Raw genomic sequence first — 22,978 nt, forward strand, 5'->3', positions numbered from 1 at the left:
AGCCATCTGCCACCCTACTCTAGCCAGCCTGATCCTTATCCTCAGTCCAGCCCGGCCCAGCAGGCCCGCTGTCTCATCTCCACAAAAAGGCTTCCTGCTGGGGGGTGTGGTGGTGGGGGAGCCGGGGGAAACAAAGGCAGGGAGGAGCTGTGGGAGCTGGGGAGCTCCACAGCTAAGGGCCCTTTGACCTGGTCCCTGGCCCGGCGGGGCAGACGGCCCAGACAGACAGCATCGTGTCTGCTCCCTGCCGCCTCCTCCTCCTCCTCCTCTCTCTTTTATCAGCCACACAGACCCCAGGGGCTGACGGAGAGACAGAAGAGGGGGAGGATGGTGGGCAAATGAACACAATGAAGAGACTGACACGGACTACCCTGACCCCCCTCCCTCCCTCCGTCCTCCATTCATCTTTGGGTACGGATCTCTCTATTCCCCATGGGCAGGCTGCTGCCCTCTCCTCCTCTCCCCTGTGTGACCCCACTCTTGTCTGTTCCCTCCTTTATCCCTCCGCCAGGCGAGCCCCCCACACTCTGTGTGGCCAAGCACGCCCCTACTGGCCATATATACGTTAGTGTTTCTCAATTGTGTGTCAGATTCTCATTGTTTGAATGCCACATGTAGTGTCAGAGCTAACCGTTTCTGGTTTGTTTGTGGCAGTGGAGAAATTATCGAAATGTACAGTTAAATAACCACGTAAAGCATGTTTTTATGTAGAGAGCGGCGTGATTATTAAATGTTTTGGTAAAACTCGAGGAAAATGTTCCTCTGGGTGTCGGGGGGGCTTGTCTCGTCTCCTCTCCTCTCCTCTCCTCTCCTCCTGCGGGGGAGCTGGCACCTAGGCAGTGGTGGTGAGCTTCTGGATGGTACGGTTGTAATATTGGGTGGTGAGAGCCTCCAGGGGGCTCCAGCGGTGAGCGTGCAGCTCGATGACCTCCATGAGGAGAGAGCGGGTCAGCTGGGACTCGGCCGGACAGAGCATCTTGTCCCTGACGGCCGCCAGGAGCTCCGTCATCATCTCGGGGAGCTGTTCTTCCAGGAGACGCCCCATGCTCTGCAACTAAAGGAGAGGAGAGGGAGGGAGGAGGTCAGAGAAGGGGTGTGTGTGTCTCTCACTGAGAGCAAAACACAACGTCTGGCACCTTGTTACTGTGGATACTGTCAGACAGCAGAGGTTCACACACCCTCTGGCCATAGAGCTGTGTGTGTGTGTGAGCCTGCTGGTAAGTAATCAGGACAAGCAAAGGATGTGGTTGTGTTTGTGAGCATCTGGGAACTGTTTGCCAAGCAGAGCTCACCTGTCTCTGCTCTGTCTCTCTCTCTCTTTTTTTTTTTTTTTTTTTTAATACATATTATCTCTGGCTTTCTGCTCCTGCAAAATGACCTGACCAGCTCTGTCTGATTTAATCCATAATTCCACTTAAATTCACCTGCACTGGTTTATTATTCATAACCCTCAGGAGACTGCTTTAGAATATCAAAGATGCGTGTTTTATGTTGTTATAAACAGTACATGCTGGAGAGCTCTGTGCATTTAAATACAACATGGGCTCTGAGGGTTTTATATGAGGGTATGTGTATATGTTTTACTGGATTTAATTTAGTTGACCTGCTCTTAGAGATTTTAAAAACGCAAGCATTGCAGGTATAATATGGAGGATACGGGCAGAATTTGAAAGTGGCTCCAAAAAGATTGGCCGCAGCATCAACTGTTGCTCTTTGCTGACTATCTTTGGCCGTAGCTAGCAACCGTTAGCTATTTAACTCGTGACTTAGTTAGCCGTGGAGCCAGTGAGTTTGTGACACTGAACTGGGACTGAAAGCAGCCTCCAAGACTGACGTAGGTCAGTTTGACAGCAGGGAGATACAGCACGGAGATGATTTACAGTAGCTCTGACCAAGACTATGATCAGGGACAACAAATATTGTTAATATTTCCGATTTGTTGTGCTGTAGATCCTGGTCTTTTATTTTGAAAAAATTAACCAAATGCCGATCTGCTGTCTGACTGCCTGTCTGGCTCGATCTGCTCTGTGCAGCTTGATGCGGCTGCAGCCCGCTTCGGTCAAAAATACAGAGCAGAGCATGACGACGCTCCTAGGAAACGTGCCGTGGCGCAGGCGGTAGAACCATGAGCATTGTCTCGAACAGTTGCCGTCAGCTTTAGCGATAATAATACGGCTGTAATGCGATTAAAACGTGCCATGTGGAATCCGGAGGTTACTCCACGAATTGAGGATTTTATTCAACCAAACCAGAGGTGATGGAGACACAATACACAGACATCTTTGACATCATGGCAACACTTGTTTCTTCGCACTCTGTTGGAAAATGTTCATTTTTTTATGTTTTCAACTAAAATTCTGGCCATATTTTACAATTTGCTCTTTAAGTGTGTGTGTATGTGTGGGGTTCATACCTCCATGGAGCAGCAGAGGACTGCGTCTTCCTTCACATCTGTGGACTCTAACAGCTACAAGACACAAGAACAGACACTGTGAACATACTGCAAAGCAAAAAGCTGCACAAAGTAAAATAAATCCTGAGAAATTCAAATGTAGAGACATAAAGAAGTCCAGCACAGCTAGCCTTGTAGATATATAAATATATGTATATTTGGATAAATGCCACATGGGTTGGGAAGAGATTTAGCAATTGCAAGTGTTTGTGTGTGTTAATCAGTTCACAAGAGAAGGGAGGAAAAAAAAAAAGAAAAAGACCTAATCCTGATTGTAAATATTTTCTACATTAACATTTTAAATCTTGGAAGTCAACACGCCAGGCTTTCATCCTGGCAAGCTAGCTAACCAGCACACATCAAGGCTTGCTGTATATCCCCATATACACACAGACACACACACTGTACACACACAGCGTGGCCAAAAACAAACCATGGAGCTGGTAAACATGCTAGCTGGCTTTTCTACCCGACGCTGGCCCCATGCACAGATGGGCATACAACTGGTACTTTCAAACAAAGCAGGGATGCACGGATGGCGACAAACGGAGTCAGACTGACACCATGTTGGACTATGAGCATGTGGTGTCAGATTTCAGCAGAGAGGAATTTGGTTGAATACTCCTTTTCCAGCTCCAAGGCTGTTTCCAAACTTTAAATGACCTGAAGCAGGTGAAGGAAGTAACAGGGAGTGTTGTTGCTGGAGTTATGTCTAATTAAACCTGCTGCACGATCAGCAAAATGAGTACACTGGGTACAGGCACACAGCTATGGAAAAGTTAGTGAGATCTTGAGGATCTCAGTGTGTTTAAAAGCGTGAATGTCATGTGAACTGAACAGGCAGAGTGACGAACCTACAGAGAATTATAACCCAAGTCTGCATCTCCCCTCGGCGCAACAGATTTGGAGGGTTTTACAGCTCATTGTTTAGCCGTCAATCAGCTGTTTTCAGTGAAAAGAAAATGTAAAAACACAACCTGCGACTAGCTGGTGAGCATTTAGCAGCTAACAAGCCAGATACGTCCATCAAGAGGTGGTAGAGACCAAAAACAGAGCAAAAAGAGGGTCACAGGTCTCTTTTCACAACGTTATGTAAGTTTATGCAGCTCAATCATCTAAAAAACATGTTTGATACTCTCTCAATTGTCACATTTCTACTAATGTAAAGCTGTAGACCTGATTTACCTGTTGGGACACAGACTAAAGAAAATGACAGCTTAAGTTTAACCAAACTTGCAGTTAGTCCGAGATGTCACTGTTGGGTAGACTTGATTTATCAAAGAACTTCTAGGTTGTGTGTTTGTTTCCCTGATTGTTTTTTTTATTTTGCAGTCTACACAGTTTTCAGTAAAATGCAACTTAACTTAATTCTCGGTCGAAGATCTTTTCATGTGACCCAAGACCGTGAAGAACTTTGTAAAGTCTAGCTGTATAGCTTTATTTAATAACGATGACTGAGATATTGTGCGATGATGGTTTACAGGTATATGTGCGGGCTCTATAAATAGCCACAGACACGTGTAACGAGGGTTGTTCCGGTGCTGTTGAAGAACCTCCTGATGAAACACAGTCGGTCAAACTGAATTGTGCTGCTTATTTTCTGTTCATCCTGGTCTAATGAGTGGTGGCGTGGACACATGTATCAGATATGCAAATGCACGTTTAAGGGCATTTCTACATCCATTAATTGATAATTGTGCAAGTGGAAATGAAACTTTTGCATGTGCACCCGTTTCACAACGATTCTGAATCATACAACAGAATCAGGCGTATGCACAACTATATGATTCTGATGAAAATAATACGAGTGCATCTTCTGTCTGTGTGCGTGCACATAGATTTAGCAGTGAATCTACGAAAAGTTTTACGCGTCTGGCCCCAGAAACGTCAGACAGATTGGACCACCGTGTCTTTAAACCTTACAGTTACAGCTGAGCATGTCTACAGATATAAACAAGTTTGTCGATTTCACATATCTCTGCAGTTTTCTACCTAAGTGACAGCGATTAGGTCTATTGGACTTCATCGGTCTGCAAGAAACATAACACCAATTGAATAATTAATACTTCTTACATAACTGATGGACGTGTAAATAAGCACCTTTTTGCTAACAAGCTTGCCAAATCAACATTAAAGGATATCAATGTTGTGTTCACGACTTGTTTCTGCTGCATCCAATTAGCAGAAAACAGTTACTGCCCAATTAAATCAAAAGGATCAAACCAACCTCCTGCATGCATACAAGCCAGATACTAACAGAACCCCATACACACACTAAATCATGTTTAAACACTTGCTTTAAGAAAGAAAAAACAACAGAATCTCGATAACTGAAAAAGAAACCACCATCTGATGCTGCGGTCCACACTCAGTACCAGCTGGCCTGTTATTTCCACACTGTAAGCTTAATGGTATTCCACCTATCACTCAGGCCCAGCAGTTGCGCAGACGTCAGCTCCTCAGTATGCTCAGACGGGTGTGGTGACAGTGTGGCTGTTTGATGTGGGAACTCAAGTCCCGTCATTTCCAGAGTCGGAGAGCGATGTGACAAGCAGGATTAGCTCATAATGAGTTCTCTGGGGAGCCCAGGGACGAGTTTTTGCTCAGCGCATTTAAAACGATCTAATCTATAGTCGTCTATAATCACGTCTCCTATGCACTGCGATCACTGTTTTTTTCCCCTCTGTTCTCCAATGAGACAACTCCTCTGCTGCTCCACAACCTTCAGGAGAAATGGTGTCTGTGAGACTACCAAACGCACACACAGTCTCTCTGCTGGAGCTGAAAACAGCCAGATCTCTGGTTAGTTACATCATCAACAAACAGAGCTGGCTGCACTGGGAAACCTTGATTTGCATTTACAGTGTTTTCATTCAAAAGACATTTGATCAGGAAACATAAAACGCAACACAAAACTGGGACAGCTGTGATCCTCGTGCAGCACTGAATGAAGAAACAACACCTCGAGTGACTCAATGAAGTCGACCAGAAAAACATCCTTAAAAACAAACCATCTGTCTGTCACTTTGACTTGAACTCATGTATATTTGTATATGTTGAGACATGTCATCATACTGCTGGTTTAAAAGAAAAGACAGGGTGTACACGTGTAGAGAGAAAAACATGTTTCATCAGGATACTAATGACACAGAGTGCTCAAAGTTAAAATTATTTCTACTTCAACTTTAACTTGGTTTCCAATAGTTGCATAGCAACAGTGCGTCTGGCGTCAGGACCAGCACTCCCCTTAGTTTCATTACATAATATTACTCTATTTCTATCGCCTCAGTGCTGTACTTTATCGAACGCTTAACAAAACGGCCTATAAATACAACTTAATGTAAAATATAACACACTTACTGAGAGGCTTGATGCTCAGAATATTTAAGGGAAAGATTTTTTTAAGCACACTTACATAATCATTGTCTGAACATACTGTGGGTTGACTGTCTCTGACTGTGAGGGCGAATGCTGATTTTAGATACCAAGGCACTGTTTAAATAGCGTGCAACTGATGAAGGCCTTTCTGGGCGTGCGGGTCATTCACTTCAATAAAAGATGGTTTTATTCAAGGGTGCCCAAACTTTTTTCACTTAGAGGGCCAAAAGCATGGATACGCACACAAATTTAGAAATGATGTCTGGATATAAGTCTGGTTTGGTCCTATCAATTGACATGGTGCCTTCAGTGAAGATACAGTGTAAAAATAAGTGATGAGTGATAATAAGTGATGAACCTACTGTCTGTGTTTGGGCTCTGTGTCCTGTTTATAGGATTTGTTATTTACTTGACTTCAATCAACACAGAGGCCATTTGAAAAAAACATTCATTCAGCTTACACTTAATAATAACGACTGAGATATCACAGGGATGATGGTAAACAGGTAAATGTGTGGGTGCTGTAAATATCATCCAGCTGTGCTTAAGAGTCTGTTGGAGAACTTTTTCTTCTTTGCCGTTCTTCTCATCGACCATTCTGATGAGTAGTGGAACGGGCACAGGTATTGATATGCAAACAGATGTTTAATGGATAATTGTGGGAGTGGAAATCAAGCTTGTACTTGTGTTGTTTCTGCAATGGTTGAGATTTAGAAAACAGAATCAGGCGCACATGCAGCTTTAGAAATCTGGTGAAAAGAAAGTGTATGCATATTTCTGTCTTTGTGCGTAAGGTTTAGCTGTGCCAAATTAAACCTGTCCATCAGATCTGGTTTAATCGGACAATTTGAATGCCCTGGTATCTGCCTTCTCATTTCCAATAATCATTAGGCTGTTTCTCCTTACAAAAGAAATATTTTTCTTCGTTCCCTCTGTGTTTTTTAACGTAAGGCGTTACAAAAGGAATCTAGTGTCTTCATCTTGCACCTGCAGCCTAGTCCAGGATGTGATTTACATAGTTTTATACTCTGGTCTGGGTAAATATTCATTCCTGATTTGCCAGATTTAAACTGTGTAATGCACATGTTCTTTGGCTCAATCACACTCACCACAAAGTTTCTTAACAACCGACAGTATGTAACCACAGTAACGTGCTGAAACAGCAGCAAGACCAACAAACAAAAGGAAGCAGAAGAAAGGAAAAACCTTTGCTTCGCTGATTTCATACATTTTATAGATCAAACAAATGATCGATTAATCAAGAAAATATTCAACAGATTAATCAACCATGAAAATAAGTTATTTAGCAGTAGTTGCTGCCCTAAATACAATCAATATGTTTATGATTACATTCTTGATGAGATCGTCATAGATCTAGCCTCTTAATTTTGCACCAAATTGATGCATTTAACTTTAAAATGTACAAACTTTTCTTTGGGGGGGACCCAAACATCCTGTGGGAAACACCGTCAAACACATAATTATACACATAATTTGACATTGTTCCTAGTTGCCTTGCGTTCATCAAGCACCACGAGGCTTCATGTGACGCTGCTGATGCTGGAGAATGGATGTGTGTTTGTTTATTTCTGCCTGGTTACGCTGGACGTCCACACCCTTGGTCCTGCTGCCGGGCCTTCTGCTGAGATAGTGCCCCGGGCATACACTCAGACAGGGCGTGGATGGCATTAAATTGAGTTGATTGTTGTGTTCTGAGTGCCAGACCGGCAGAGGTGTGGACGTGGGTGGCAAACTACCTGGCCTCAACCCTGCCATTATTTCTTTTCTACTTCTCAAACTACACATTAAAAACAATTTTCACTCCCAGATTCTGTCATCTCCCCCTCCCTCCTCTGCTCTCCTCTACCTGTTCTGCCGCAAGTACACTTCCTCTACACTAACTGTCAACCTGACCGCAGTCTCCTCTGCTTCCTCTCACCTCTTCTCTCTCCCCTCCCCTCGCTCGCTTCCCCTTTCAGTATCCCATCTGTCGTTAACCACTTCTGTTTCGTGGCTTGTCTGCTGTGGCTCCACTGGAGTGTGTGTAACAGAGCATGACCAGCTGATGAGAACTGAACCTGGGGTCACATATTTTCCTGGAACTGACGGTGTCCTGACTGGTTGCACCACTAACCAAGCCCCGCTGTGGTGTCTGGAGTCTAGACTAGGTCTGGCCAAAAACAGGAAATTCTGTCCTGGTGCACGTATCGATCTAAACGGACCAGATAAACAGATGCAACTGAACCTTTCTCTCACTGGAACTCATGGATGGGATTGGATTGATTGGTTATTGATAGAGGTGCGCCGATGCAATATTCTTGGGCAATGCCGATTTCTTTTTTGTTATAAAGCAACATAATGTAACTTTTTACCATAAAATGACAGATTCAAAATCATATTGATGGTACAGTGTCTTGTAATAGGGTGAATGGTGTCTCTGTCTCAGTCACTCCGCCTCCATCACTTGTTTCTGCAGTACGTAACTTCAGTGAGAGGGTAGGATCACAGCGTTACACACATGTTTACTTCAAGATACAAGTTTTCAACACATAACATTGTTATGATGTAATGAGTTTTGTTTGTGGTCAGCACCTACATTACATCTGACAAATTGTTACAGATCTGGGATTTGTATTTAGGACAGATGTGTTGCAATAGAAACTGTGGGGGGTGCTAAAACGCACAAAATGCAAATTTCGACATAATGTTGCTTTAAGTCTAACCTGTTACTGAAATGTCGGAGTGGATTTTAGCTCCCTCTCATAAGAATTTACGCAGTGTATACTGATACAACCGGGACTCTTATTGTGAAAGGTAAACAGATGTGCGTGTGTCAACTTGCTTTCAGAGAGGAGACAAAAACACAGCTAGTACTGGTGTATCAGTACTGCAATAAATTTGTTGTGAAACCATTTTAAAGATTCAGAATCATTATTTATTAATATTTCGATATATTTGACAACACTACTGTGCTGCAATTGACACGTGAGCGGCATAAGAAGTTTGCTGTTTTGGTTCAGACTACAGATTCTTATCATCAAAGTGCAAATGCGACCGATCGTTGCATCTCTAGTTATTCATTTTCTTATTGATTAAAAAGAGAAAAAAAAACAGGTGTAGATGTGGATACAGACCTCTCGTAGGCAGGTGTAGATGGGACACACCAGCACCCTGAAAGGCTCCCCGGAGCTGCTCCTCATGGTACCGAACACCTCGCACAAGAAGGTGATGAAACCTAACCACCTCTCCACGTCTGACTGCTGGAGCTCGTCTCGACGGGCGAAGTCCCTCTGTTGGGAGGAAAAAAACACTTAGAGTTGAGTTTGGAAAACACACTAAAACACTAGAGTCTGTCCAGCCTTTGTAAATGTGTAATACAAGTTCTGAGTAGGCGGTAGGCGAGAGGATATTTAAGTGTTTCATAAATTCATCAGCAGTGGTGATAATCGCCATTAACATCTCTGCTATCTCTCTGATGGGAGTTTTTGTAGGTGGCACACGTATTAACCTCGCAGCTTAGCGTACTTAAAGCCAAAAAGCAGTTGAAAAACACATTAAACAAATTCATGAATTTCTTTTATCTGCCAGGAGTGGAGGAGAATATGTTAATTTGGTTTGAAAGTGAAGGGGTAGTGAACTGTGTCAGTGCTGTGAAAGTGTGGGGGTTAATATGGGTTAATGCTTAATGTGCACTTGTGAAGATGTTATACGACGGGTTAAACTGAAACTTTATCAACAGTCACAGTGCTTCACATTTTTTCTGCCCGTTGCTGTGGACTGAAGTGCGATGGAAACACGAGCAGCTTATATTCTCACAGGCTCGCACACTGAAGGCCTCCTCGTACGCGGACGTACACAGAATATACAACTGTCAAAACAAACATACCACGCACGCTGACAACTACACACGGCTCCTCCACCTCCAAGGACATCGCCACGGTGTTTTGACAGTTAAACAACAAGTCAGTGCAGCAAAATGGCAACATAAATACATATAGCAAAACAGAGTAAGAGAAAGAGAACAGCAAGAGAAAAGACAAGCTTATTTAATAAAAAAGGATGATGAGGAAGGTGCCAACAGCATTAGCGAGGCCACATGCAACAGTCTGGCTAATCAAAGGAACAACAAACCCCGACGCTTCTCTTTTAATAAGCAGCATGGTCACAAACTAATTGCCCCCACATTGAGATCCAGGGGTCTGGAAGCAACAATCTGTAATGACAGCCTTCGGGAGCCCACTTATGACATTTTAAAATGTTTTAAAGCAAAAAGCCAAAATGTCAGAGACAGGGAGGGGGTCCCGAGTTGGCAGGCTGGGAAATGAGAAAATAAAAGAAGAGGAGGGACCACACAGTGGTGAAAAGGGGGGGGGGGATTAATAAAAAATGGAGAAAGGGGGTTAAAGGATTAAAGCGGGATTCACTGCTGCCGAGTCCAGGATAAAATTACAAACATGTAAAGAAAGAGGTGTTTGAATGGAAAAACACAAAAACAAAGGGAGGAGGAAAAAAGTGTAAAGAGCATCTGCAGGAAAAATAAACAGAAGTGAACATGACCAGCAGGCAGCAGGTGGTTTAACATTTCAAACCTTCTTCTAGACCCTCAGGATGGAGCGAGGGGTGAACGGGAGGAGCATGGTTAGAAAAAGAGAGCGAGGGGGAAAGTGTGCAGGGAGAAGTTGCGAGGCACTGGCCCGTGTCGTTCTGGGTGAGGGGAGGCAATAAGACTGGGGGGAGCGCGGTAATAGAGAGCTCATGAGGGACGAGGAGGGGGAGAGAGAGAGAGAGAGAGAGGGGTAGTGAAATATACAACGGCTGAGAGGATGTTTTCATCATGTGTGCAAGACTGGAACTGTGCAGTTAAGTGAAGGGATGGAGGGTGAAGGGAACGAGGGGGGGGGAACGGGTCTCTCTCTCCCCTGGGTGTTTAGATTAGCTGCTCTGCTCGCTGACATTTACTGTACAAAATCACTACGACATCACACACATAGTTGGTTTCCACCTGAAAGTGCTTTCTCGTAAAACTAAGGTGGAATCAAACTGCGGAAATTACAGAGAGGATTTTGTTAAAGCATACAGAGTAGAAACTAACACACAAACAAGCTTTAAAAGGTCGTTTGAGGGCATCTTGTTCACAGTAATTAACGTATTTTTTGGGGATATTTAGGTTGAAGAAAGAAAGAAAAAGAAAGAAAGAAAGAAAGAATTCCTGTTTTTCTTGGTCATCTATGATAGTAAATGAATCTTTGCCAAACCAACAGTCTACATCCAATGATATCTAATTTTCAATTCTATAAAAGACAGAGAAAGGCAGCTGGAACAACAGTGCACTTGACCTTTTTGCATGAGTGTTTGATTTTTGATCGACTTAACATTTCAAGACCAAGGCCCAGATCACACAGACTCATCACTACAGGCGTAGCTGCTTCAAAAACGCCTTGGAAAAAGTGTGTTTTGGCTAGCGTTGTGCACCTGTGGAGCAGGCATGCATGCACAACTGCTGATCAAACTACTTCATTAATGGAAAAAAGCAGGGCGACTCCATGCCCAGTGCTTAAAATATTCCAACTTCTAAAAGCTGCTAGGAAAAGGTGTCACAGGTGCAAGAGGAGAGCCCCTAATTGTGACTTAATTGTAAATCAATTGTTGATGATAGTTTACTTGCAGACTAGTCCGAGTGCTGTGAGATCAAGCTGTAATGGAGCCAACACACACAAGAAAGCACCAGAATATAATAAAATATCTAAGTGCATAAAACAATTTACGGAAGACACTTTTTCCTCTAATTTAAAACTGAAGCTGACAAGATCCGCTCCGCACAGACAGAAGCACAGACAGTCATATCACTGTGGTCATTTTCTTTTAACCATGTTGCGGCTGCTCTGCCAGCTCATTACCACAACAGCAGCCTGTTGCACAATCAGCAGCCAGTCTCCTACAGCAACACAGCAGTTACTTTAGTAAAAGTAGAAATATCACAATATACTTTCCTGTTAGTTTCGTTGAGAGAAAAGTTACAACTTTATCATCCTTTTTGGTGACCTCAGGTAAATCCCACATACCATTTCTGGATTCTGGTTGACAAATACCCTGGTACTGACCCATCTGTGAATAGCTAATAATCAGTCTAACTGCATCTAAACTGTGTCTTTGTAACAGATAAATACTAAGAGTTATTTGAACACTGAAAGAGAAAACAGTGAAGATACCCTCCCCTCCTTTTACCTGCAGCATGTTGAGGAGCAGCGATCTGAACTTGGTCCCCTCCACCATGAACAGCGCCATCTTGTCACAGAGCTTGGCGGCCGTGGCGGCGAAGCTCCTGTCTGACACGGCCTTGGAGTAGATGGCGCTGACCACCTGAGACAGGGTCTCCTCCGACCGCGCTGATAGCTGAGCCTCCTCCATGAAAGACGCCAGCTGCTGCTCCACGCCGCTGCTGTTGCTCCTCATGCTGTTGAGGAGGTCCACCAGCCGGTCCATTCTCTGTGAGCCGGAGCCCGATGCCTCCACACGGGCCTCCTCCTGAGGTGGGAGATGGGATACCATGAATTGTGATGATACAGTATTCACTGTTGACATAGGCCTGCCTACCACTTAGGTGTTTTTTTTTTAAGTGAGAAAGGAAAAATAAATGTTTGAGGTAATTTTTCACACACATAAAGGTGAGACAAGTCAATTAAACTGTATATTTCATAGTTCGTAGGGTAACTTTCTATTTTTAAGGTAGTAGTTCTCTAGTTAGAAAAGCATGCGTGTTTACAGTGGCCAGTAGAGGCCTGAAGTGAGGGGGTGGGTTAGATACTTTCAAAACCAAGCGTGTATTGTTTTAGTTGTTTTGGTTGTGTGCAGTTGTGCTGCTACCAGTTGAAGTAAAAGAAGAAGCCCCTGCAGTTCAAGTACCCTTGGTTGGGAAACACTGTGCTAATGTCTACAGCAACATGGCAAATGGCACTTTGCACATGACATAATCAATATGACATGAAACCCAATCAATGGTTGTTGACTTGTACCCAAGATGCTGAGATCTAGTAAACTTTTAAGTAGCAAAAAAAATATTTAACATATCATTAGCTGGAGTTCAGTACACCCTAATGAAGCGAAAGATGGCTCTTAGACTGGATCCATTGATTCACTGAGGATATGTTTATTAATTCCTGCCTCGCGGCCTGCTGGGGAGTCCCGTGCTGTCAAATCAAACCATCCCTGGTGGTAATGAGTTAGCTGCAGAAAGAGGAAGCTGAGAGCAGCAACACAGTTGGCTGACTCGCCAGTTTAGAGCACACAGTGGAAAACATCAAAAACTGTTAAGCTAATGCCGCTTTAGTTTCTTCACCTCCTCAGTGAGAACATGTGCCCCCCTCCCTGCCGGCCCGGGTGTGTCAATCTGAATGCTAAACAACTAAAGCGAGGCAGTGGAAGAAAAGTGTGTGCCTATATGCCTGTACATTAATGACAGTGTATGTGTGTGTGTTGTAAGACTAAATGGTAGCGTGTGTGTACACATTAGTCCTGATTGCCTTAATACGGACTGACAGGCACTAAGCAGCTTTTCAGTACCTTGTCCTTTAGTCTTCTCCTCAGCCTCTCCTTAGAAGACTGCAGCAAGCTGATTTTGGGCTGGTCCGACTGGCCCTCGCTCGCCTTGCCACTTCCTGGTGGGGTGGGTGCTTCCTTATAAACTGTCAGATCTGGGGAAGCATTTGTAGTGGGTGTTGTCTCATATGGGGGTAATTCATGGGGACTCTTCCTGCCGAAGTCTTGAGGTGGTCTGATCTGCTCGTCACCCGGTCTTACATTCTCAGTCTCTTTGTCTTTGGTTGTTCTGGGGGCTACTCCTTTATCACCAGGAGCGTTTGTCTGTCCATGCCCCTGACCTTTCTGATTGTGGTGCCAACGCCGGTTCTGGCTATATCCGAGGTGTGGCGGTCCTCCTTGGCGCTGCCCATGTCCCCCTTGATACTGGCGAGGCGGCCGACCAGCACTACTGTTTCTGTTATCTCCCAGTTCTGTTGAGTTCAGGTGCTGTTGGTTTGGAGACTGTTGTTGGGTTTGATCCCTCTGGTGCTGCGGTGACTGTTGTTGTATCAGCTGAGGTTGGTTCTTCCCTCCTCCACCACCTCCTCCTCCGCCGCCGCCGCCTCCTCCTCCTCCTCCTCCTCCTCCTCCCTGAGGCCGCTGCTGTCTCCTGGAATGAGAGCAGGTTTCACTTAGTGTCGTTGTGATGAGGCAGCAGCTGGCTTGTACCTTCAGCTCTGTATCACACTGGCACCATGATGGTCTACAGCCTCCTCCCTCAAAACTGAATTTAACTCATTGTTAGTGCTGTAAAAATACACAATTCCTGATTTCTCTTCACCTCCTCATCTACAGTGACTAACCAATGCTCTTCTGTAAATATAACTACGACGATTCACAACCCGACACAAACATTAACCTATCATCTACATCTACAACCAAGAATTCAAAAGCCCAATGGCTGCTTACATGTGGATGCACAGTGCGTCTGTGTTTTCCTGTCCTGCATAGCTCTGTCCTGTTGCTGCACTGGCTCTGGGCTTGACAAGCCGCTGACATATGGTCCAGGGGATTAGTCGCCCTGGCACCTAGGAGGCAACCTATTATCTGCCTGAGCCTGTGAACTCGCAAAAACTCAACTAGCAACAGCTAGCACACCTTTGTTCAATAACAGATTGATAGTGAAGTTCACAAATTGTATTCGCTGGCTTTACCCCGACAGGGAGCGCAGATGGAAAGTAGTAAAAAAGCGTCTCTTCCATTTGCGCGACTTGCTGTTTCTTAACATGGTATGGTACAAAATGAGCCACAACAAATTGCATGAACCATCAACAACTTGTTCAAATCTATAGCCACCGACAGTACTGTCTTGTGTATAATTTTAATTGGTTATATAATAGTAGTACATTAGAGTTGGGTATCATTCACATTTGAACCGACACCAGTCCCAGCAGTACTTCCCTTTGGTAATGTACTCTCTCTGTGATAACAAAAGTGTCATATCAGTTGTAGTGTGGCCAAAGAGAGAATCAGGTCAGAACTTTTCCTTTCGACATGGTTTACTTGGCTTGAAAACAGGAAGTAAGTCCATGAAGACATTAGCACACACAAACCATTTTCCAGTCGTACGCACTGTGCATCACTTTTAAGTCCACAGTTGAGTCAGAAAACAAACTTTGACTACTAAGTGACACACTGAAATGCAAAGTAGGCAATTAATCATCACATTAGCTAGGAATCAACTAATATGCTTTATTCAGGGCTGATATGATATTGATTATTATTAATCAAGAAGACGGAAAACTGATATTTGGAACGTGGAATTTGGATGTACCGTACACTTGCAGTAAAAATGACAATCTTGGTGTCAAAATTACGAATAACCAGTGATGGGATGTAACTAAGCAGTAAACTAATGCAGTGGGGGTCTCTGTATATGAAAACCAAACAAAACGCTCTCTGCAGTCAAGCTTTAGTCCCTCTTCCTTTTAAGGGACGTTTATTTAAAGTAGAAACAAACAACTTCTGCCTTCCTGACATTTCTAAGTGGTATCACTGGTGGCAAAGACAACTGGATCGTTTCAATTTCCCCGAGAACCAGCTGCCAACAACACAGGACAAACATGAGTTTATTGATTCATTTAGTCTATAAAGGAGACGTGAACGCAGAAAGAAATGGCAGCAAAGTAGCAAAGTGAAAGCGAGGTTTATAGAGAACCAGTCCAAACGCTGGTGGTGTCATTATTCAGTAGTCATTACATTGCACAATCAACATTTACTTCATCGTGATTATTGATAAGTTAAAGCAAAAACTTGTCCAGTACCAGTTCAATAGAGATGGCTCATCCATCGCACCGTGGACCTCGTTTCATGATGGATTGACGAGCAAAGCGAGTCAGTAGCTGTACAGACTGAGTTCATCAATGTCAAGACTGAAATGTGGGTTTCATCTTTCCTCACAAAAGCCTTTCCTTGCACATTATAATCTACAAACCTTCAACAGGTTGAATTTCTTTCGACCTGAGGGCTGCGTTACAAAAGAACATAAGCTGTTCTACCTTGAGAAAGAGAACTGTGTTAAAAGTTTAGCTGCCAACCTCCTTTGTACAAACGTTAATTTCAACCCAAATAAATAAATATGAGAACGACCTTCAAAATGTTCTTCAAGCTTCAATGAAATCTAAAAGTCTTACTTGCAGGTCAAACACAACTGAGCAGAAATGTGGGTTTTAGAATTTGGACTGAGGCACCGATACATGCTAGAGATAATGGATTTTATTGTACACATTTCGTATTGAGGCCATGGCATGTGGTATTGTTGTATTGGAATGCTTGAAGGTATGAAAGTTATTGTCCCTAATCTGACAAATAGGGTCCTTTTTCTTGGCATTTCTGGGTCAACTTGGTCACAGTAAACCAATCAAAAGAAGGGAGTGATCTCTTCCAGGATGACAACATGTTTCCATTGTTAGATCTCAACCAAAGAGATCACCAATGGGAGATTTTGGACCAGTAGCCTGCTCCAAGAACTCTGAATCGCTGCTCAGATCTCATATAACATGTGGTGCTGTGCCCATTAACAGCTCTTTCTGCTGGTTGGAGAAGTTGACCGTTGAAAAACACTACATCCTATAATACATGTAAAAGTGCAACTGAATGGTCATCCAAGTTGGATTTGGAAACTTGGTCAAGATTCACCAACCAAATTAATCTGCAACTACTTTGATTATCTTAATCAACCAAGTCATTTCCCAAGCGAAAAGCCAACCATTCAAGGTTCATTAAAGTGAGAATTTGCTTTTTTCCCTCTGAACATCTTTGGGTTTTGAACTGTTTGCAAAAGAAGTCGTTTGAAGATGTTACATTGGGGTCTGAGCATTTATTCCACATTTTATAGACTTAATCATTAATTGAGAAAATAATAATTAGATCAATGGGTAATATAAATAATCAGTAGTTGAATCCCTAGTTGCTTTTCCTTTCAATATCACCTCTCTTGATATTTATGAATGTTTTCATGTTTGTGTAAACTGGAAGAATCACACAGAAAGCAAATGTGTCCAAGTGTATTTATAGTCTTTGTGTGTGTGTTCATTTGGTTTATGTGTCGCCTGGCCCCTCTGCTTCGCTCTCTCTGGGAGGTTGAGAGACAGTTCATCTTCTGACACTCTGCTCTACCCAACAGCCTGCCTCTCACGCAGTGCAAATATCCTCAGCATCTTACTAAGTTAGTTGTTGATATGCCCGACACAAGCCTTTTATCGCATGGCTCGACTCGGGTCTTTCAAAGTTCACAATGATTCGGGAACACCCACTCGTCAGGCAACTCCCGTCAGCATCCTTCAAAGTCTGTTTATTTCTTTTGTGCAGCAAAGGTTTTCATACTTTCACCAATGTTTTACCACGTCGTGATAAAAGTAAAATAGCTTCACGTTGACTGACAGAAACGGTGAGATCTCATTTAATCGCACTGCAGAGGGTGAGATTCGATAATCTTCTGCAAAGCCCCAGACTGCTCAGAGTGTCTCTCTCTCAGACACACACACTCACTCCTCCGATGATTAATTTGATCTCTACACTCGCTGTTAGTTTAGGCTCAGCTCTAATAAGCCCGTCTCCTGATCTGCTGGTGATGCGGAGAGGTGAAAGTGAGACAGTAATAAAATGTTAATCATATTTAATGACTGCGAGCTCTGCAGTAGCTCGAGTGTTGCTTGGATTGACTATCCAGGGAGATGTTTGCATTAAGGATAAATGATGGGGCTGCTGATGAAATTTCATCGTCTGTGGCGCGATCAATCATGTAATCAAGTGATCAAACTGCTATTTATTTTTGGGATTAATCAGATTTAAATTAGTGTTTGATGTTGCCTGGCTTGGTCCCCACTCTCTCTCTCTCTCTCTCTTTAAAAAGTCCCTCCATTTTCATTTAATCTACTTCTTGTTGTCAGCTATTTGAGTATTTAAAGGATAAGTTCACCCAAAAATGAAAAATCAGTCAGAAATGTATTCAGGCGCCATTTTGCGCTCAGGTTGATCTGGCTTATGTTTTCACTAACCTGGCTGAGACTTGTCGCTTTCCCCCCGGGCCAGCAGGCAGAAGTATGGTTAACTGGTCACGGGAGAACTGATCATTCGCTCTACAAGCAGGAGAGGAGGGTATGCCACACGATGCAACAAGGTGATTGAAAGGACGAAGAGATGAAGGATGGATGAAAAGTGGCAGGACAATTTGGGGAAAATGGCGGGTAATTGTTGAAGGAGGAGATTATAGAAGATAAAGGAGGACAAAAAAAAAAAGCAGCGAAGCAAAGAGGGAAACAAACAAAAACACTACAGGTTGATAACTGTCATTCAAACAACATGCAGAGAACTACAGGAAGTGATGACTAAAAAGGTGAAATGAATTGGCAGCTATAATCATGGGAGGAGGTAGGAAGGCGGTGATTGATCATGGCTGTTTGCTGTGGATGCACTCGTGGAACCATTGGACCATTGGTTGACCCAGACTACCAAATCAATGGGCCCGGGGGGGAAGAGAAGCCTGCAGGCTAGACAGTCAATAACACGGCCAGAGCTTCACACGGGCCACAACACACTGGTTTAATGGACTGTGGGGAGACAGGTTTTAAATGCCTGACTGCACAACTGCATCACTCTTCACACTGTTTTTTTCTAAACAAGTTTTAAGATTCACAACTCAGAAAAGTCGTACATAAACTGGAGATAATGTTAATAACTTTGACTCATTGTGGCTAGAGGACACGAGGAGGGGGAGGAAAACAAGCAGACCGGCAGTGTACTTTTCCTCGAGTGCACATACGTACACACACACACAGCAGACGTCATCTTGATCATAAAGCAGATCAGAGTCGTTGCTCCATGTGGTGACATTTAGTCCCACGCAAACGCTTTTAAGAACTTCTCAGCAGCTCAAATGATATTTAAGCACTTGTTTGTTCAACTTATCAGTTTATAACAACAATGTGTGGAAACTGGATGCTCAACCAAGCAGGCAGGCTTCCTGTGTTTGGCTTTAGAATAATGTTTATTCAATTGCAAGACAGACAGAATCAAGTCTAAATGTGTAAAAGCTCCTCGGTAATGAACAGATCATCTAAAAAGGAGCAAAAAAAGGACGACCGAAGAGCATATTAGCACCTTCTTTGGCCCTTTTCTGTTTTGGAGCGCAGAGCGGTAAGCAGCACATTCCAGTAAATCACAACTAATTTCAGCCCTGCTTGACGTGCATACTAAAGTAGAAACACATGCACTGCCTCCCCCTTTCTTTTCCTTCCTGCCACAGCCAGCCTACACTTTTCCTTTACTCAATCTCTCAGTCTCACTCTGTTTCTCTTTCTTGTGCTTTTTTCGATACAACACATCGATCAACATTTATCTACATATTTAATGATTGACTTCCAACCTGAAAACGTTTTCCTGTCTTCACCCAGCTGTGTTGACACATCACGTACAATACAACACAAAATATAACACAAATATCTGTGTGGCGTCTCATGATAATGAATATTTATTGCCACAGGCTATTGGTTGTATTCTGTCAGGAAACTCAAGACGTGAGAGGATTAGAACGTTTGATAGACAAACATATGCAGTTAATGTATTTGACGAGCAAACATGCTAAGCTACATAAAGGACAGCTGTGGAGGCCATTTTCTGTGCCAACTGGCAGCCCTCAACTTTTATACACTGCAGCAGGGTCATTTGACAAGGTTGGATAGTTGCGATGACACCACCTTTATATTTCACCTGGTTCCTAATAAGATTTCTTTGCATTTATTTCTTTCAATTTCAATTGTGCCGTCAGCTTCCACAGTGTAGCCAGCTGACATTGTTTCAAGCTTAAGAGACTGAACGCAGCTGAGTTGTGGAGACGAAGAGACATTTATGTCGGATGCTCGCCTGGCAGAGATGTGAGAGTTGAACTCACTCCCCTCGCTGGTGGCGGGAGACAAGTTTTTCTCGGCATGGTTAGACAACTGGAGGTGGCTGTCAGAGTGACAGTGATGAGCATCTTCTGCCTTAAGGCAAATCTGAGGGACACACTACCTGATGTGCAATAACATATAGTAAATCCACCCCCCAAAAAACTCATGTCATTGTCCATGGCGATGTTTCACTGTGGACATAATCATGTGCAGATTCAGTAGCCTTTGCCCAAACATCAGACACATCATCCCCTTAACAACAATAAAGCTGTTTTCTATTCTACTCTCCTTACGTCTGTTTGTAAAAAAAAAAATCCTGGATCTCTTTAGATGAATGATTCAGCCTGAAGATTCAGAATGAAGTAGCCTGTTATGCCTTGATGCAAGCCATGGCTCTGTCTTTGGTCAATGTGTAGCTGATCCTGTGCAAGTCACAAACTCTGACATAAGTGAAGCATTCAATGTGAGTATTTCCCCCTCCCCATTTGGCTGTTGGTGTTGAGTCAGAATCTCACTTCATATGAAGAGATAAAAACAACGGTTCTGGGTAGTGGCCTCAGACTTTGTGTCCACACTTTTAACTTCTGGTTCTACACACATACAGACATGTATACGGACACCCACACACATGCATGTAAAACTTGCTCTCCAAAGTGTTCCTGCAAGCTACAGGATGGTCTCTTGTTAATATTTCCAGCTTACAAAACCTAAGCAAACTGCTGTTCAAGTTGATATTTTTGTTCTTTTCCTTTTGCCAGGCCTGTGCTGCACCCAATCTCACATAAACACAATAGCTCTGGACAGAACCAATTATTCTCTGTGCTTAAAAACAAGGCTGAAAGTGCTTTTGTCCGTTCGGTACAGCTAAATTTTCCTCTTTTCAACTACAAATACAACCCAAATATTTTCTCTGCGCCTGTCTCTTAGCAACTGAAGAGCAGTTTTCCAGTGACATCAGGGCAGGGAGCGAGAGAACCAAGGAGAGACGTTTTTTCTTTCTCTTAAGGACCTGGTTCCAATGAAGTCAGACTTGGGCGAAATTAGATTTCAGAGTGTGCACAATTGGAGCAGATGTGCCAGTGAAACATTTAGTGCCAGGGTGGCAGAGTTGGGAGTTTTGGGACAGGGCGATGGGTTAAATGTTGGAGTATTGTCGGCAAACACTGGTGACTGAATAACAGACTTAAATTATGTAGAGTGACCTATTATACATGAAGAAACCTTGAATGTCTTTGCTGTGTTTTTTCTTTTTCCTGTCTGCAGTCAAGTGTGGAGCCTGCATTCCTGTCTTGACATTGCTTTGGCTGCGGAGAGATGTTAAGGCTATAGGACTGGCTGTGCACTGACATCTGACATCAACAGAAAAAACATTCCCTCTCACTGAGGTCGGTATGTGTGCAGCGTGTGTGTGTGTGTGTGTGTGTGTGTGTGTGTGTGTGTGTGTGTGTGTGTGTGTGTGTGTGTGTGTTTGTGTGTGTGTAGTGTGCGTGTGCAAGCTCGCATGCGTAATTACCGTCGGTCATTCCTCCTGCGTCGGAAGAGCTTTTTGGTGTGTGCGATCTCAGCCTCATTAGGAAGGGGTGGGAAGACCTGTTGGAGACAAATCATAGAGTTAAGAGACGGCTGCTGTCAAGACTAGCGATATAGATCACTCTGTGGAAAGAATCTCTCAAATTGTTTAACGCTTTAAAAGTAGACTGCTTTCTTTTCTAACAAAAACAGAGAAGTGACAGCCTTTTTCTTCAGGAAGCCGTTTATGGTGAGAATCATCAATGCCAGACAAAATTGTGTGCAGACAAACAAGCTACATATCAAGACGTGAAATCAGGTTTTTTATGAATACTTCATGAATCCTTTCCCCCCCTCGCTGTGCTGCTCCTGAACTGGCAGACTACAGTGATGAGAACCTCCTTTTGAACGTGTGTTTGCATTACAGTCTACAGCTAGAAATGTCCTTTAAGCCCCTGTATGACAGACTGCATGAACACATCTTGATCTCTAACAGATGTCCTGTTTCTTGACAACACTATTACCATGGCCACTGAGAATTCTCGATTCTGATTGGCCTCAGTGGCAAAAGTGCTGGGTGATGAAGTGCAAAATAAATCCGAGGGTGTGGTGATTAATAAATGTACTCACAGGCAGTCACATCTCTGGTCTCACAGCTCTGCCAATCCCAGTGAAGCAAGACAAATAATCACACAGAGCACCACAAACATGCAGCTATAGGCAGATGATGTGGATGTACTTTATCTGTCTGTGTAGCCCAGTCTTTGTTAACAGGCGATGATAATACAGAGATCTGGTTTTAACCCCATTAAATGTTACTTTGTGATGATTTACACGCATCTGGCCACCTTAGTTTGCTGTTCCGTTGCCTTGCTCAGACTTCTTCAGATTCGCTAGACTATACACACAACTTTGTTCCTTGCTATCGAGTGTCTTGCTGTCTTTGTGGTTTGCACACTACGTGACTGATCAGCAACAGGGGGTCGAATAGCCAGATATTTAGTCTGCTAAATATCCAGCGGGCATTGGCAGCGAGTTTGTGAGCTGCTGGTGAGCTCCTGGATCATGTCTTCAAACAGTTCACACATGGTAATCGGCGCACAAAACCCTGTCGTGGGAACTTAAACTAATGGACCAGTGTTAAACTTTCGGTCAAGACAGTGACATGAAGGCTTAGCTGAAGAGTCTCGAGCTTGGGTTATGACTGCCTAGCAAAACTGCACAGAAAGTAAAGAGATTGAAAGAATCTGCATGTAAGAATGTGAGAGGGAAAGAGAGACAGAGATAGACTGCAGGGTTGCAACTAATGATTACTTTCATTATTGTTTAACCTGTAAAATGTCATTTGAAATGCCAGATACGAGTAAAACAATGGCCATTTCCATGTCTTTTACATTCGAGAAGTTTGAACCGGCAGCTGTTGGTCGTTTCTGCTTACATGGTTGGCTCAGTATGTTCAAGACTTTAAGCAATCAGTGAAATTCCTGTCTCTCCTGATTTAAACATTAATGCAAACTCCAGGCAGAGCTGTGTGAAACATAGTCTTCCTGTTTAACTAGATGTTGCCTAGCAACAGGAACCATTATAATGATATTAAAACTAGAAAAGTGAACTCAAAATGAGGTATTCAGGCAAACAGACAACAGATATTTTAAATTTGATTGAATATGGC

At 43.3% G+C, this 22,978-nt stretch overlaps 1 protein-coding gene across 2 annotated transcripts in view; it reads right to left on the bottom strand.

Moving 5' to 3' along the window:
• Positions 1-683: 683 nt before the first annotated feature.
• ctif (CBP80/20-dependent translation initiation factor) overlaps positions 684-22,978 on the bottom strand; it is a 54,276-nt gene continuing 31,981 nt past the window's right edge. The window contains exons 8-14 of one of the 2 annotated variants that reach the window (XM_084383424.1): positions 21,311-21,387; positions 17,908-17,988; positions 13,391-14,018; positions 12,056-12,355; positions 8,965-9,120; positions 2,414-2,467; positions 684-1,054 (exon numbers count right to left, since the gene is read on the bottom strand). In XM_084383424.1, coding sequence (XP_084239550.1) covers positions 833-1,054; positions 2,414-2,467; positions 8,965-9,120; positions 12,056-12,355; positions 13,391-14,018; positions 17,908-17,988; positions 21,311-21,387 — 1,518 coding nt within the window. In that variant the 3' untranslated portion in view covers positions 684-832. The remainder of the gene's footprint in view (positions 1,055-2,413; positions 2,468-8,964; positions 9,121-12,055; positions 12,356-13,390; positions 14,019-17,907; positions 17,989-21,310; positions 21,388-22,978) is intronic. The other variant, XM_084383425.1, reaches the window with a different exon arrangement.

The sequence above is a fragment of the Pagrus pagrus genome (genome assembly GCF_965226575.1).
Source record: "Pagrus pagrus genome assembly, chromosome: 19".
NCBI lineage: Eukaryota > Metazoa > Chordata > Actinopteri > Spariformes > Sparidae > Pagrus > Pagrus pagrus.